This window comes from Erinaceus europaeus, chromosome 13 (genome assembly GCF_950295315.1).
Source record: "Erinaceus europaeus chromosome 13, mEriEur2.1, whole genome shotgun sequence".
NCBI lineage: Eukaryota > Metazoa > Chordata > Mammalia > Eulipotyphla > Erinaceidae > Erinaceus > Erinaceus europaeus.
Window position 1 is genome coordinate 35220569 of NC_080174.1, and position 14946 is coordinate 35235514.

The 14946-nt window shown below is 38.1% G+C and overlaps 1 protein-coding gene across 1 annotated transcript in view; it reads right to left on the reverse strand.

Moving 5' to 3' along the window:
* The window catches only part of CFAP206 (cilia and flagella associated protein 206), a 46538-nt gene that overhangs the window by 13251 nt on the left and 18341 nt on the right, over nt 1–14946 (reverse strand). The window contains exons 5-7 of the mRNA XM_060205500.1: nt 6048–6236; nt 4900–5058; nt 4121–4329 (exon numbers count right to left, since the gene is read on the reverse strand). Of these exons, the coding sequence (XP_060061483.1) occupies nt 4121–4329; nt 4900–5058; nt 6048–6236 (557 nt within the window). The remainder of the gene's footprint in view (nt 1–4120; nt 4330–4899; nt 5059–6047; nt 6237–14946) is intronic.

Here is a 14946-nt window from a genome sequence, read left to right on the forward strand (position 1 = left end):
TCTTGAGAAGTAGATCTTATGATATGGTTTTGGAGAGCTTTTAGTTTCCCATTCCTCTATGATAAAATTAGTAAGGTGTTCATATGAAAATGTTTTATAACATTATTCTTATTATTATTATTGCTTCCAAGGTTATCACTGGAGCTCAGTGCCTACATTACGAATCCACTGCTCCTGGTGGCTATTTTTCCCATTTTGTTGTTATTGCTGTTGTTGTTGGATAAAATAGAAAGAAACTGAGAGAGGAGTGGAAAACAGAGGGGAAGAGAAAGACACATTGCAGATCTGCTTTACCACTTGTGAAGAGACCCCCCCAGCAGGTGGGGAGTCAGGGGCTCTAACTGGGATCCTTGAGGCTCCACCATGTGCACTTAATCTGGTGTGCTACCGTCTGGCCCCCTTGATAACATAATTTAATATTAATTTAATTTAAAATTCAGACATATAGAAAGGTTTTAAAATCACACCATTTAAAGAAATGCAATATATATATATATGATACAATGTCGCCAAAATGTTGGATCTTAAAGGGCTGACAGGTGGCTCATCTGGCAGAATGCATACATCACCATGCATGAGGACCTGGGTTTGAATCCCACATCACCACATGGAAGCACCTTTAGGGGAAAATCTTCATCAGTGCTGTGATCTCTCTAATTCTTTTCTTTTTATTTCTTCTTCTTCTTTTTTTAAAATTTATTTTCACTCTCTATCTAGAGGAAAGTAAAGAAAACAAACAAACAAAAAAGCCACTGGAAGTGGTGGAGTTCTGCAGGCACTGAGTCCCTGGTAGCAGAATAATAAAATAAAATAAAATAAAATGCTGACTTTTAAATAATAATATTTACTATTTTTCAGTTAAAAAGATTTATGATGATAGAGACAGAGAGAAATGCTGCAAAAGATGAGGGAGAGAAAGGAGGAGAGGGAGAGGGAAAAACCTGCAGCAACTGCTTGATTGCTCATGAAGCTTCGCTCCTGCAGATAGGGATCAGAGGCTCTAACCTGGGTCCTTGCACATAGTAATCTGTGCATTTTACCAGTTGTATACTTCTCAGCCCTAACATTTATTCTTAATACATGTTAAGTATCATAATACATACTTCTAACTAAAAAAAGAAAATGGTATAGTCACAAATAAGAAAACTAATCAGCCCAGGAGATAGTGGAGCAGTAGAACACAAGACTTGCAAGTATGACATTCTGAGTTCAGTTCCTAGCACCAATGTCAGAGTGATGCTTTGGTTCTATCTGTCTCTCATATGTATATGAATAAATCTTTACCAAGTAAGCTGTCCGAGAATATACAAAGACAAAGGAAATTCATGAGTCTACTTCAAACCATTTGTGTTTAGAGTCAAAATGATAAATATTCCCACTGCGCTGTCAATGATCTTACTAGAAATGGCATTGGTGTGGCTTTCAATACAATGCAGAAAGGGGACATTTATTTGAAGGGAAAAAAAAAGACATTTCAGTTCTCAGGTATTAGTAACCTATATGCTTTACTAGATTTTTTAAATGATAAAAATAATTACTTCATGAGACATCATGTACTATAATATTCTGAATAGCAGGATTTCAAACTCACAAATAAATATGCATCCTATTTCAATTCTACTCACTCTTCTCTTCAAGTATTTCCTTTCTTCTTTCTTTATTCTCCAAAAAGATATACATGCCCCATTGGGAAGGAGAGATGAGGGGAGGGGAGGAGAGGGAAATGGAGGAGAGAAGAAAAGAAGGAAGAATGGGAAAGAAGGGGGTCAGGCAGTGATGTACTGGGTTAAGCACAGATATTCCATTATGCTTGGACTGGTATTCAAGCCCTTGTACCCCAACAGCAGGGGGGACAACTGAAGCAGGTTTTCAGGTGTCTCTCTGTCTCTCTCCTTCTATACCTCTCCCTCTCCTCTCAGTTTCTCTCTTCTCTATCCAATAAAATAGAGAGGAAGAAAAAAATGGCCACCAGGAGCAGTGGACTTGTAGAGTTGACACTGAGCCCAGTAATAACCTTAGTGGCAATAAATGAATAAAATAAATAAATAAGATAATTGGGCCCATGAGACACAAATCACTTGTATTATATATGCAAGAAGTCTTATGTTCATTCCTAAACTGTTTTCTTTCCTGCTTTCTCTCTTTATCTTTCTTTCTTCTTTTCACCATTTAAAATTTCCTTTTACCATATTTCCCATTCTTTTTTCCCTCTACTTTATTGGATAGGAAAGAGAGAAAATGAGAGAGGAGGGAGAAATAGAGAGGGATAAAGACAGGGATACCTGCAAATCTGCTTCATTGCTTGTGAAGCATTCCCCCTGTAAGGCGAAGCTGGGGCTCAAACCTGGATCCTTTCGTGGTACTATGTGCACTTAACCTGGTGCATAACCATCCAGCCCCCTCTTATTTCCACTTTTTTTTTTTTGCCTCCAGGGTTATATCTGGGGCTCGGTGCCTGCATTAAGAATCTACTGCTCCTGGAGGCTATTTTTTCCCTTTTGTTGCTGCTATTTTTATTGTTGTTGCTGCTGCTGTCATTGTTGTTGAATAGGATAGAGAGAAATTGAGAGAGGACAGGAAGACAGAGAGGGGGAGAGAAAGATGGACACCTGCAGACCTGCTTCATTGCTTGTGAAGCAACGCCCTGCAGGTGGGAAGCCGGGGGCTAGAACCAGGATCCTTATGCCAGTCCTTGTGTTTCGTGCCATGTGCTCTTACATAAAAATCACTGAGTGTCAACTACCTGCCAAACAATGTTAGACATTTGTTTTGAGTTAAAACATTACCCTGTTCCACAGATACACATGCCACTACATACCTACAGCACACCAACAATCATGTTACTGAATGCCCAAGAAAGTTGGCTAGAAAACCAGTTCCTACTGATATATTTTCATTAAAATAAAATCCAACTTATCCAAGGTGAATGACAACATGTTGGAATAGAAAAATGATACAGATGAGCTTGTACACACAAATACTATCTTTAAGACTGTGAAAAATGTGATGATTCTCTTTGGGGGGGTGCATAACATGGGTGGTGGGTGTGGTGTGGCGCTATCTCCCCACAATGCTATAATCATGTTAACTATTGTAACATTGCAAATAAAATTTTTTTAAGAAAAAAAAGTCTGACATATTTATTGCATTTGAGTTCTTGGTCCTATGGATAAAATATAAGTTTAGTAGTCTTTAATATTGTTTCCTTTGTTAGTTAGCTAGTTCTACCTTTTGTTTTCATTTTTTTATGTTGGTGCCTAGGATTAAATCAAGGGTCTCACACCACTACACTACTTAGTGATCTCCTCACCATGTTGTCTTGTTTGTTTTTGTTATCACTGGGACTCCATGCCTACATGTCTTGACCACTTCTGACAGCCATTGTTTTTCTTTTATGATGGAGACAAAGAGAAATGGAAGTGGGGGGAGAGAGAAGAGAATGAGACACCTGAAGAACTGCTCCAATGCTCATTAAGACACCTCAGTGCAGCTGAGGATCAGGGGCTTGAACTTAAGTCTTCATACTTGGTAATGTGTATATTCTATCAGCCCTTAATAGTCCAATTTATAATCTATATTTTGAGGAAGGGAGAAAGAAAGACACCAAAGCACCACTCTACCATCTATGAGTTCCACTGATGTTGTTGATGGTGCTCCCTCCCATATGGTGCTGGGTTTTGAACCCAGGAACCTGATACATGGCCAGGCATGTGTTCTACCTGCTGAACTATTGGGTTGTGGGAAAAGTCATGACATATTTTTCTGCTTTTGTTTAACTATTTTAAAATTTATTATTGGATAGAGACAAAGAGAAATTGAGAGAGGATGAGGAGACAGAGAGAGACAGAGAGATACCTACAGCCCTGCTTCACCACTTACAAAGCTTTCCTCCTGCAGGTGGGGATCAGGTGCTTGAACTCGGGTCCTAGCACATTGTAATGTGTATGCTCAAATAGGTGTGCTACTGCCTGGCCCCCGTTTTTCTGCTTTTCTATGTAAATGTGTGACATGAATTTTCTGACAAGCCAGTACTTCCTGTGGGCCCTGGTTCCGCCTTCAGTTTAAGCCTCATAAGTAAAAACCCATTTAATGGGAAAAGCCAACTCTTATGTTAACTCACCAGAATGATCTGAAGGAATACCTCATATTGTCGAACATTGTAGAGTGCTTCCTTTAGCATGTACTGCTGAAGCTCTATAACCCTGAGTGGATTTACAGTGGCTTTCTCAAGGATAGCTGTGTAATAGTACGCCTGGTCCTGGGCCACCTGAAGTTGGTTATCAATATGGCGAGTGGTGGCTGGGATTGCTTCATTGAGAATAGCTGGCACTGTTTTTGAAACATGTATTGAGAGATACATGAGGAATATGAAAAGAATTGCAAAGAAAAAGCCTAAGGCATAGAAGAAATGCACCTGACTGTGTGCCGAACTCAGGTTTGGAACTAGGCCCCAACACACAAGGAGAGCTTTGGTGCTGTGGTGTCTTTCCTTCTCTGCCTTTGTCTCTCTGGCTGTCATTCTTTCTGAAAAGTTGGGCCAGAATGGTCATGGCAATAATGGTTCTGGTCATGGCAATAATAATAAAAAGTGATTTTTTAAAAAGTTACTCTGCTGATATACATAAGCAAAGTTCTTGCCAAATACCCACTCATCAGAGAAATGGTTGTAGCTCCCAATAATCAATAAACAAGTGTATCACTATGTGAGAATTGGATGTATATAAAATTTAATGTCTACTCCCAGAAAAATTAAAAATTATTGTTAACAGTAGACAGTCAAAACTACAACTCTTAAATAAACAACTGCCAGTAGCATTTTGTGTATTTTTTTTTTAATCACTCTGCAAGTTAAATGCTAAACCAGTCTAACCTGTAGAGTCACCTTAACAATATACCTACAATCATCAATGCCTTCTCCTCCCTTCCCACAGTCTCGGTTAAATAAGCGAATTCCAGTGACAATCATGGTGAGTTCTTTCAACTGGCGTTCTTTGTCCTTCTTGGAAAGAGTTAGAAATGTTGAAAGTTCAGCTTGAGGAAACACACTTTGCAGGGCAGCTTAAAACAAAGCACAAGATGGACCTTTAAAATGGTATGATAAAGACTGCAGAATTTTAGCACACATTTTTTTTTGCCTCTTCCTTATAAAGTCTGAACAAGGGCAAGTATATCCTAATGATAAAATTGTGCCCACTTCTATCACCCCACTTTATGTGACAGATTTAGATCCTTTCACCTGTTGGAAATCTCCTTTTCTAGCTTTTCTAGCTTTCCACACTTACCAATCAGTCTGGTACCTTTAATCACACTGTTAGTGCTTCTCTGTTGAGGAGCAATTGGTACCAAGATATGGACAGTGTTAAGAACAATAGCAGTATTCACTTCGAGTTTTAGAATTGATGGTGTGAAAAGAATCTGGAGGGGAGGCAGGTGGTAGCACAGTAGGTCAAGTGCACATGGCAAAACTCCTGGCTCCCCACCTGCAGGGGGGTCGCCTGACAAGCGGTGAAGCAGGTGTGCAGATGTCTATCTTTCTCTCTCCCTCTGTCTTCCTCTGCTCCCTCAATTTCTCTCTGTCCTATCCAACACAACTATGACAATAACAACAACACAAGGGCAACAAAATGGGAAGAAAAAGGCCTCCAGGAGCAGTGGATTCATAGTGCAGGCACCAAGCCCCCGCGATAACCCTCATGGCAAAATAAATAAATAAATTTAAATTTAAAAAAAAGAAGAAAGAAACATGAGGAGTTAGGGGCAGCTCACCAGGAAGGACCTGAACTTTACCATGCACAGGTCTAAACCCAGCACCATATGGGAGAGCCACAGCTTCAGGAGAAGCTCTGATGCTGTGATCTTTATCAATATCTGATTGAAAAGGCTAGTCCAGAGTAGTGAAAAGGTGTATTCTCCAGGTCCAAGTTCCACAGAAACAAGTAAACAAAGGGAAATGTCAAACCACAATACTTGTCATTTAACATCATTTATCAGACACAATGTTCACTTATGGAAAAAAAATTGTGTATTATTATTATTATTGTTTTTACCTGTTGCCTCTCTGACAATCTTGATGTCTGTGGGGGATCCCAGCCCAGAGCACAGTAGCACATAGCTGACAATCTTTCGGTAGAGGCTTTCCAGTTCATCTCTGGCACATGCTCTGTTATCTGTAATTTCTCTGCTAACAGGGCTTAATCTGGATTCTAGGACCCGGTGATGCTCTTCCAGAAATTCCTCTAAAAGTGGCAAAGGACAATGAAGCATCTCCTTGAAACTTGGATTTCTTACAATAACAAAGTAAGACCAGAGTGGGGAAAAGGGCTTGGCATGGCATTTCTATTACACGAAAACAAGAGTTTTCTTAGCAGTTGAAATGAAAACAAAACAAAACAAAACAAAACAAACAAACAAAAGCCAATATCCCAGCAGTAACCTCAAGTGATAATCTACTGGAGAAGTCTGACTATACACTCAAATACATTCTTGGTTGAAGCACATGAGACTTTAAGCAATCTAAACAGTAAACATCAGCGAGCACTAAAGGCAATTAAGTAGAACATATTTAAACTAACTTATTATATATGCTCACATATAAGTAATATGTAACTACATCTAATAACATATACTCTATGCAAGCATGTATAGCATATACACATGTACATAGTGCAGAGACTCATGTTTAATTAATCGACTTCTATTTCAGGTCTAGATACATTTCCTTGAATAACACTGCAAATACTACGACGCTACATAAAGAGGTATAATTCTTCCCCTTCCTCCAATGATATCAATTTTAATTGGAGAAGAAGCCACAAGTCACCAGCAGTACTAGTCTTGTAACTCATGTATTAAGAAATATCATTTAACTATTATAATGTCAATACTTAACTATTAACCATGTGCAGTTCATATCTGTCTTACCATAAAAACAACTGCATGTCCCTCCCCCTCCTTTTATTGGTGATTTAACAATATTTTACAAAATTATAGGGGACCAAGTGGTGGCACACCTGACCAGGCACACATGATACTATGCATAAAGACCTGCACAAGGACCAGGGTTTGAGCGCCTGCTCCCTCCCCACCTGCAGTAGGGCGCTTCACAAGTGGTGATATAGCTCTGCAGCTGTCTAGCTTTCTCCCTCTCTATCTCCCCTCCCCTCTCAATATCTCTCTGTCCTATCCAGCAAAATGGAAAAAAAAAAAAAAAGAAAAAGTGAAAATGGCCATCAGGAACTGTGGGTTCATAGTGCAGGCACTGAGCCCCAGCAAGTACCCTGGAGGCAAAATATATGTGTGTGTGTGTGTGTGTGTATGATTTAGGATGGGGTATATTTTATTTTTTGTTAACATATTTTATTTATTTTATGTTAATGAGAGAGAAAGAGAGAGAGATAGAGAGAGAGAGAAAGATATATAGAGACAGAGTACTTCTTAGCTCTCTGTAGCTGATGGTATTGTTGGGGATTGAACCTGGGACCTCAGAGCCTTAAGCATGAAAGGCTTTCTTTTTTATTTACTGGAGGGATTAATGGTTTACAGTCAACAATAAAATATAGTAGTTTGTATATGTGTAACATTTATAAGTTTTCCACATAACAATTCAACCCCCTCTAGGTCCTCCATCATGTTCTAGGTCTTGAACCCTCCCCTGCACCCTAGAGTCTTTTACTTTGGCGCAATACACCAACTCCAGTTCTGCTTTGTGTTTTCTTATTTTTCAGCTTCTCTCTCTCTCTCTCTCTATCTATCTATCTATTATTATTAGGGACTTAACACTGATAGAAAAGATTTTGGGATAAGAGAGGCACAATTCACACAACTCTCACCACCAATGAAGCCTTTTGCATAACTATTATGCTATCTCCCCAGCAATGGGGTATATTTTCATACCCATACTGTTTACAACTGTGGACTATTATATATTTTTTTATCTATATTATAATTTCATAATTATTTGTTTCTTTGAAATTCCACTGCTATTCAACATCACACTGATTTCATAATTATCCAACAATAAAACAAGATATATGATATACCTATAGCTTAACTGACAGTTCAACACAGAGGAGAAAAGACAATGAAAAGCATCAAGGGGTTAATGATGAGTGCATTACAACAAGGCAGAGGCAATCTATTCTAGATTTCTCAACTCTGACCCTTGGTGTGTGCAGTGAACTAATAAAAGAATGTGTCCTAAAATTAAAATTTCTATAATTTATTTTATTTTGAAGTAGCTAAAAATTTTAGGTAAGCATTATGAAATAATGTAAACCAGGAACAAGACTAGGAAAAAAAAAGTACACACACACACTAAACAACAAGTAGCCAAGGAGGTGACTCAGCAGGTAGAGTACAGGACTTGGATGTATGAGGCCTTGATCTCGACCCCGGACACCACACATGCTGGAGTGGAGCTCTGGTCTCTCTCTTTCTTGCACACATACATATACACATGTACACATACATATTTTAAAATTCAGCAAACTAAAAACAGTTTACTTCAGTGGGCTGGTTGTTTTAATTTATAATTATGATGTAGTAGTGGAATAATGACTAAAATGAAATAGATTTGAAAACACGATTACTATAATTAAACAGCCGGGAAATAACTCAGTAGATAGAGCACATGATTTCTATATGTAATACCTGGGACTTGATTATATTGCATATGCCAGAATGAAATGGTGCTTTAGTTTATCTCTCATAAAAATAAAACATTTAAAAATTAGAATTAGGGGGGATTCCGGAAGATGGCGGAATGAGAAGCTGCTAGTGGCTTGAGCTCTGACAACATCTACTGGAAACGATAGGACTTTTTGCCTTTAGCAGGACAGTCAATAAGGGGTCCTAGTGGTAACACCAAGGAGGTGACTATTTTTTTAAATTATTATTCCTGAAGTGCACCCCCACTCCCCTCCCCCCCATAACCAGTCCCTGGGGGCCAGAGATCTGCTCCTAGCAGGCTCCCCTGATGAACTTCTTTCTTTACCAAGATTCCTGTGCCACCAGGGGATGTCATTCATTCTAATTCTATTTCTTTCTGAAACCCTTGGCCTTTTTTCTTTCTAAGTGACAAATTTCAGCTACAAATATTACAAAATATTCCACCAAGCAGAGCCTTACTCAGACAGGGAAAGACCTTCAGAGGGTTTTTTTGTTTGTTTGTTTGTTTTTTGCTTTATTTTCTCAACAACAGGCCTCTGCTCAGGGGGCCTGAGGCAATCTGGAGCCATCCAAGCTGAAGACAGGACATATTTTTTACTCTGTTCTATTTTATTATCAATACAAGATAAACACATATCCATTTCCCCCTCTCCTTCAGGTTGACCAGAATTAACTCTTAGTGTATTTTCCATTCCTAGGGAACTGGGTGTTTTATCCACTGCTAAAGTAACTTGTTTCACTCTTCCTACCTCCCCTACACACTCTCTCCCTCCCCCCTCACCTAGCTAATTAAATAATAAATAAATAAATAAATAAATAAATAAATCTTTCCTTTCACTGCTCTTTTATTACTGTTTTTACTTTTTTTTTTTTTTGGCTAGGTTAAGAGTTTATTATATAATAGAAAGACTTGCTAATTGGAGTAGGGCACCAAAGTAAAAACGCAGGTTGAGGGTGAGTGTGGATGTTCAGCTTTTTATTTTTTTTAAATTTATTTCTTTACTGGGGAATTAATGTTTTACATTCAACAGTAAATACAATAGTTTGTACATGCATAACATTCCCCAGATTCCCATTTAACAATACAACCCCCACTATTTCATTCATCATTTTTCATGGATCTGTATTCTCCCCACCCACCTACCCACCCACCCCAGAGTCTTTTACTTTGGTGTAATACTCCAATTCCATTTCAGGTTCGACTTGTGTTTTCTTTTCTAATCTTGTTTTTCAACTTCGGTCTGAGAGTGAGATCATCCCATATTCATCCTTCTGTTTCTGACTTATTTCACTCAACATGATTTTTTCAAGGTCCATCCAAGATCGGCTGAAAACGGTGAAGTCACCATTTTTTACAGCTGAGTAGTATTCCATTGTGTATATATACCACAACTTGCTCAGCCACTCATCTGTTGTTGGACACCTGGGTTGCTTCCAGGTTTTGGCTATTACAAATTGTGCTGCCAAGAACATATGTGTACACAGATCTTTTAGGATGGATCTTTTAGGTTGGGTTCCTTAGGATATATCCCCAGGAGAGGAATTGCAAGGTCATAGGGTAGGTCCATTTCTAGCCTTGAGAGTTCTCCAGACTATTCTCCATGGAAGTTGGACCAATTGACATTCCCACCAGCAGTGCAGAAGGGTTCCTTTGACCCCACACCCTCTTCAGAATTTGCTACTGTTACCTTTTCTGATGTATGACATTCTCACAGGAGTGAAGTGGTATCTCGTTGTTGTCTTGATTTGCATTTCTCTGACAATCAGAGACTTGGAGCATTTTTTTCATATGTTTGTCGGCCTTTTGGATCTCTTCTGTGGTGAATATTCTGTCCAAGTCCTTCCCCCATTTTTGGATGGGGTTATTTGTTGTCTTATTGTTGAGTCTGGCAAGCTCTTTATATATTTTGGTTATTAAACTCTTATCTGATGTATGGCATGTAAAGATCTTCTCCCATTCTGTGAGGGGTCTCTTGGTTTGGGTAGTGGTTTCTTTTGCTGTACAGAAGCTTTTTAATTTGATGTAGTCCCATAGGTTTATACTAGGCTTAGTCTTCTTTGTAATTGGATTTGTTTCATTGAAGATGTCTTTAAAATTTATGTGGAAAAGAGTTCTGCCAATATTTTCCTCTAAGTATCTGATAATTTCTGGTCTAACATCCAAGTCCTTGATCCACTTGGAATTTACTTTTGTATTTGGTGAAATACAATGATTCAGTTTCATTCTTCTGCATGTTTCAACCCATTGTTTCCAACACCATTTGTTGAAGAGACTCTGCTTTCCCCATTTAATAGTTTGGGTCCCTTTGTCAAAGATTAAATGTCCATAGGTGTGGGGCCACATTTCTGGGCTCTCAATTCTATTCCACTGGTCAATGTGTCTATTCATGTTCCAGTACCAAGCAGTTTTTATGACAATGGCCCTATAATACAGTTTGAAATCTGGGAGTGTGATGCCTCCGGTTCTGTTATTTTTTTCTCAAGATTGTTTTGGCAATTCTAGGTCTTTTCTGGTTCCAGATAAACATTTGTAACATTTGTTCTATTTTCCTAAAAAATGTGGTTGGGATCTTGACGGGGATAGCATTAAATTTGTAGATGGCTCTGGCTAGTATATTCATTTTCATGATGTTAATTCTTCCAACCCATGAAAGTGGAATATCTTTCCACTTCTTTGTGTCTTTTTCAGTTTCTTTGAGTAGTAACTCATAATTTTCAGTATAGAAGTCTGTCACATCTTTGGTTAGATTTACTCCTATATATATATTTTATTGTTTTTGTTCCTATAGTAAAAGGAATTGATTTCTGGATTTCAATTTCTTCTTAGTGTTAGCACAGAGGAATGCCACTGACTTCTGAATGTTAATTTTATAGCCTGACACCTTACTGTATTGTCTAATGATTTCCAAAAGCTTCTTGCTGGATTCCTTAGGTTTTTCTGTGTATACTATCATGTCATCTGCAAATAAGGAGAGTTTGACTTCTTCTCTTCCAATCTGTATCCCTTTAATTCCTTGCTCCTGCCTGATTGCTATGGCAAGAACTTCCAACACTATGTTGAATAGTAATGGTGATAGTGGGCAGCCCTGTCTAGTACCTGATCTGAGTGGAAATGCTTCCAGTTTTTCACCATTGAGTATGATGTTGGCCTTAGGTTTGCTATATATAGACTCCACTATCTTCAGGAATTTTCCATCTGTTCCCATTTTTTGTAATGTTTTGATCATAAAGGGATGTTGTATTTTGTATCAAAGGCTTTCTCTACATCTATTGATATGACCATGTGGTTTTTGGTCTTGCTTTTGTTGATGTGGAGGATCACACTGATTGATTTATGTATATTAGACCAACCTTGCATGCCTGGGATAAACCCCACTTGGTCGTGATGAACAATCTTTTTGATATACTGCTGTCTCCGGTTGGCTAGAATTTTGTTCAAAATTTTCGCATCTATGTTCATCAGAGATACTGGTCTGTAGTTTTCTTTTTTGGTTGTGTCTCTGTCTGCTTTTGGTATCAGAGTGATGTTGGCTTCATAGAAGCGGGCAGGGAGTATTCCAGTGTCTTCAATCTTCTGGAAGACTTTTAAAAGTAGAGGTATTAGTTCCTCTTTGAAGGTTTTGTAGAATTCATTTGTAAAACCATCTGGTCCAGGACTTTTATTTTTGGGGAGATTTTTGATAACTATTTCAATTTAATTAGCTGTGATGGGCCTGTTCATGTTATCCACTTCCTCTTTACTTAGTTTTGGAAGTTGGTAGCTATCTAGGAAATCGTCCATTTCTTCCAGGTTCTCTAGCTTGGTGGCATATAGTTGTTCATAGAAGCCTCGCATGGTATGTTGAATTTCTGTGGTGTCTGTTGTGATATCTCCTCTTTCATTTACTATTGATTTATTTGGGTCTTCTCCCTTTTTTGTTTTGTGAGTCTGGCTAAACGTTTGTCGATTTTGTTTACTCTTTCGAAGAACCAGCATTTACTTTCGTTGATCTTTTGTATTATTTTCTTATTCTCAATGTTATTGATTTCTGCCAAAACTTTATTGATTTCTCTCCTTCTGGTTGCTTTAGGGTTCCTTTGTTGTTCTTATTCTAGGTCTTTAAGATGTGCAATCAGGCTGTTTATTTGTGCCTTTTCTTGTTTCCTAATGTGTGCTTGTATAGCTATGAACTTCCCTCTTAGGACTGCTTTAGCTGTGTCCCAAATATTTTGATAGCTTGTGTCTTCATTTTCATTGAACTCTCGAAACATTTTGATTTCTTCCTTGATTTCCTCTTTGACCCAGAAGTTGTTAAGAAGTGTACTGTTGAGCTTCCACATTTTGGGACTGTTACTAATCTTTTGTTGATTGTTAAGTGTTAGTTTAATTCCACTGTGGTCTGAGAAGATGCTTGGGATGATTTCAATGTTCTTGAATTGGCTGATGCTGTCTTTGCGGCCTAATATATGGTGTATCCTTGAGAATGACCCATGTGGATTTGAGTAAAATGTGTATTCCAGTTTCTTGGGATGAATCACTCTGAAAATGTCCAATAGTTCTGGTTTAACTATCTCTTCATTTAGCTCCCTTATGTCTTTATTGATTTTCTGCCTGGATGATCTGTCAAGTTGAGAAAGTGGGGTGTTGAAGCCCCCTACTATGATTGTGTTACTGTTAATATATTGCTGTAGCTCTTTCAGTAGAAGTTTGATGTATTTATATGGCTTCTCATTGGGTGCATCGATGTTAATAATTGTTAAGTCCTCTTGATTGACTCATCCTCTGAGCATTAAGTAGTGTCCATTCCTATCTTTTTTAATCTTATCTATTTTAAAGTCTATCACATCAGATATGAGAATAGTTGTTCCTGCCCTTTTTTGTGGGCCATTGGATTGTATGATAGTTTTCCATCCTTTCACTTTAAGTCTGTGTTTCTCTTGTTGAGTTAGATGGGTTTCCTGTAGACAGCATATTGTTGGGTTGTGTTTTCTGATCCATCTTCCTACTCTGTGTCTTTTAATAGGTGAATTCAGGCCATTGACATTTATTGATATCAAAGATTGAAGATATTTTAACGCCATTCTTGTAAAGTTTTAGAGTGTTTTGATATATGTCCTATTTGTGGTGGTCTGGTTGTTTATAGGAGACCTTTCAGAACTTCTTTCAGGGCAGGCTTAGTGATAGTTGATTCCTTCAAATGTTGCTTGTCTGAGAAGGTTCTGATGCCTCCATCTAGTCTGAATGTCAGTTTAGCAGGATATAGTATTCTTGGTTGAAAGCCTTTCTCATTGAGCACTTGATAGATATCTTGCCATTCTTTTCTGCCCTGTAGTGTTTGTGTGGAGAAGTCTGCTGCTAATCTTATGGGTTTTCCTCTGTAGGTGACTCTTTGTTTTTTCTCTTGCAGCCTTCAGGATCCTTTCTTTTTCCTTATTCCTTTCCATTATAAGTATGATATGTCTTGGTGTCTTTAGGTCTGGGTTAATTCTGTTTGGGACTCTCTGGGCTTCTTGAATCTTTATGTCTTTGATGTTGTCTAGACTATAGAAGTTTTCAGCTATTATGGCCTGGAGAATGCTTTCTTCCTCTCCTTCTCTTTCTTCCACTGGTATGCCAATATTGTTTCTTTTAGAGTCATCCCATAGGACTCTGTTGTTGTTTCCAGCATCTATTAATCTCTTTTTAACATCTCTTACTTCTTTTTTAGTTGTCTCTAATTCATCCTCAATCTTGCTAATTCTGTTTCAGCCTCATTTATTCTAGTCTCTCTGCCCTCTACTGTTTTCTGGAGTTCATCTATTTTGTTGCCCTGTTCTGATACTGTTTTAGCTTGTTCAGCTAGTTGTGTTCTTAGCTCAGCGATTTCAGCTTTCAGCTCTCTAATAACCATGAGATAATTAGTATTTTCTTCCATAGTCTGATTTGTTGTTCCTGTATTTCTATTACAATTTTTTCAAATTCTTTACTCACTCCTATTATTATTTCCTTAGCTAATGTTTGGTTGTTGAACTCGTTATTTTGTGCTTCACCCTTGGAGGACTTTTAGCTGGACTCTTGTCCTGGTTCGTTTCTCCAATATTTCTTCTTGTTGTTTTAACCATTTTATATATTATGTTATGAGTTCCCTTTATCTGTACTTTTCAAATTACTGATCGCTATTGCCTGGATTGACTTGTGTCTAAGTAAGTTAATTAAAGGGTTCACAGTGGTGGAAGTTAACAGTTGTTTCAATAGTATTTTAATCCCTGAGTTGGAGCTCAGTGGTTTAAAAGCCTCTTTTTTTTTTCTTCCCTGTAGGC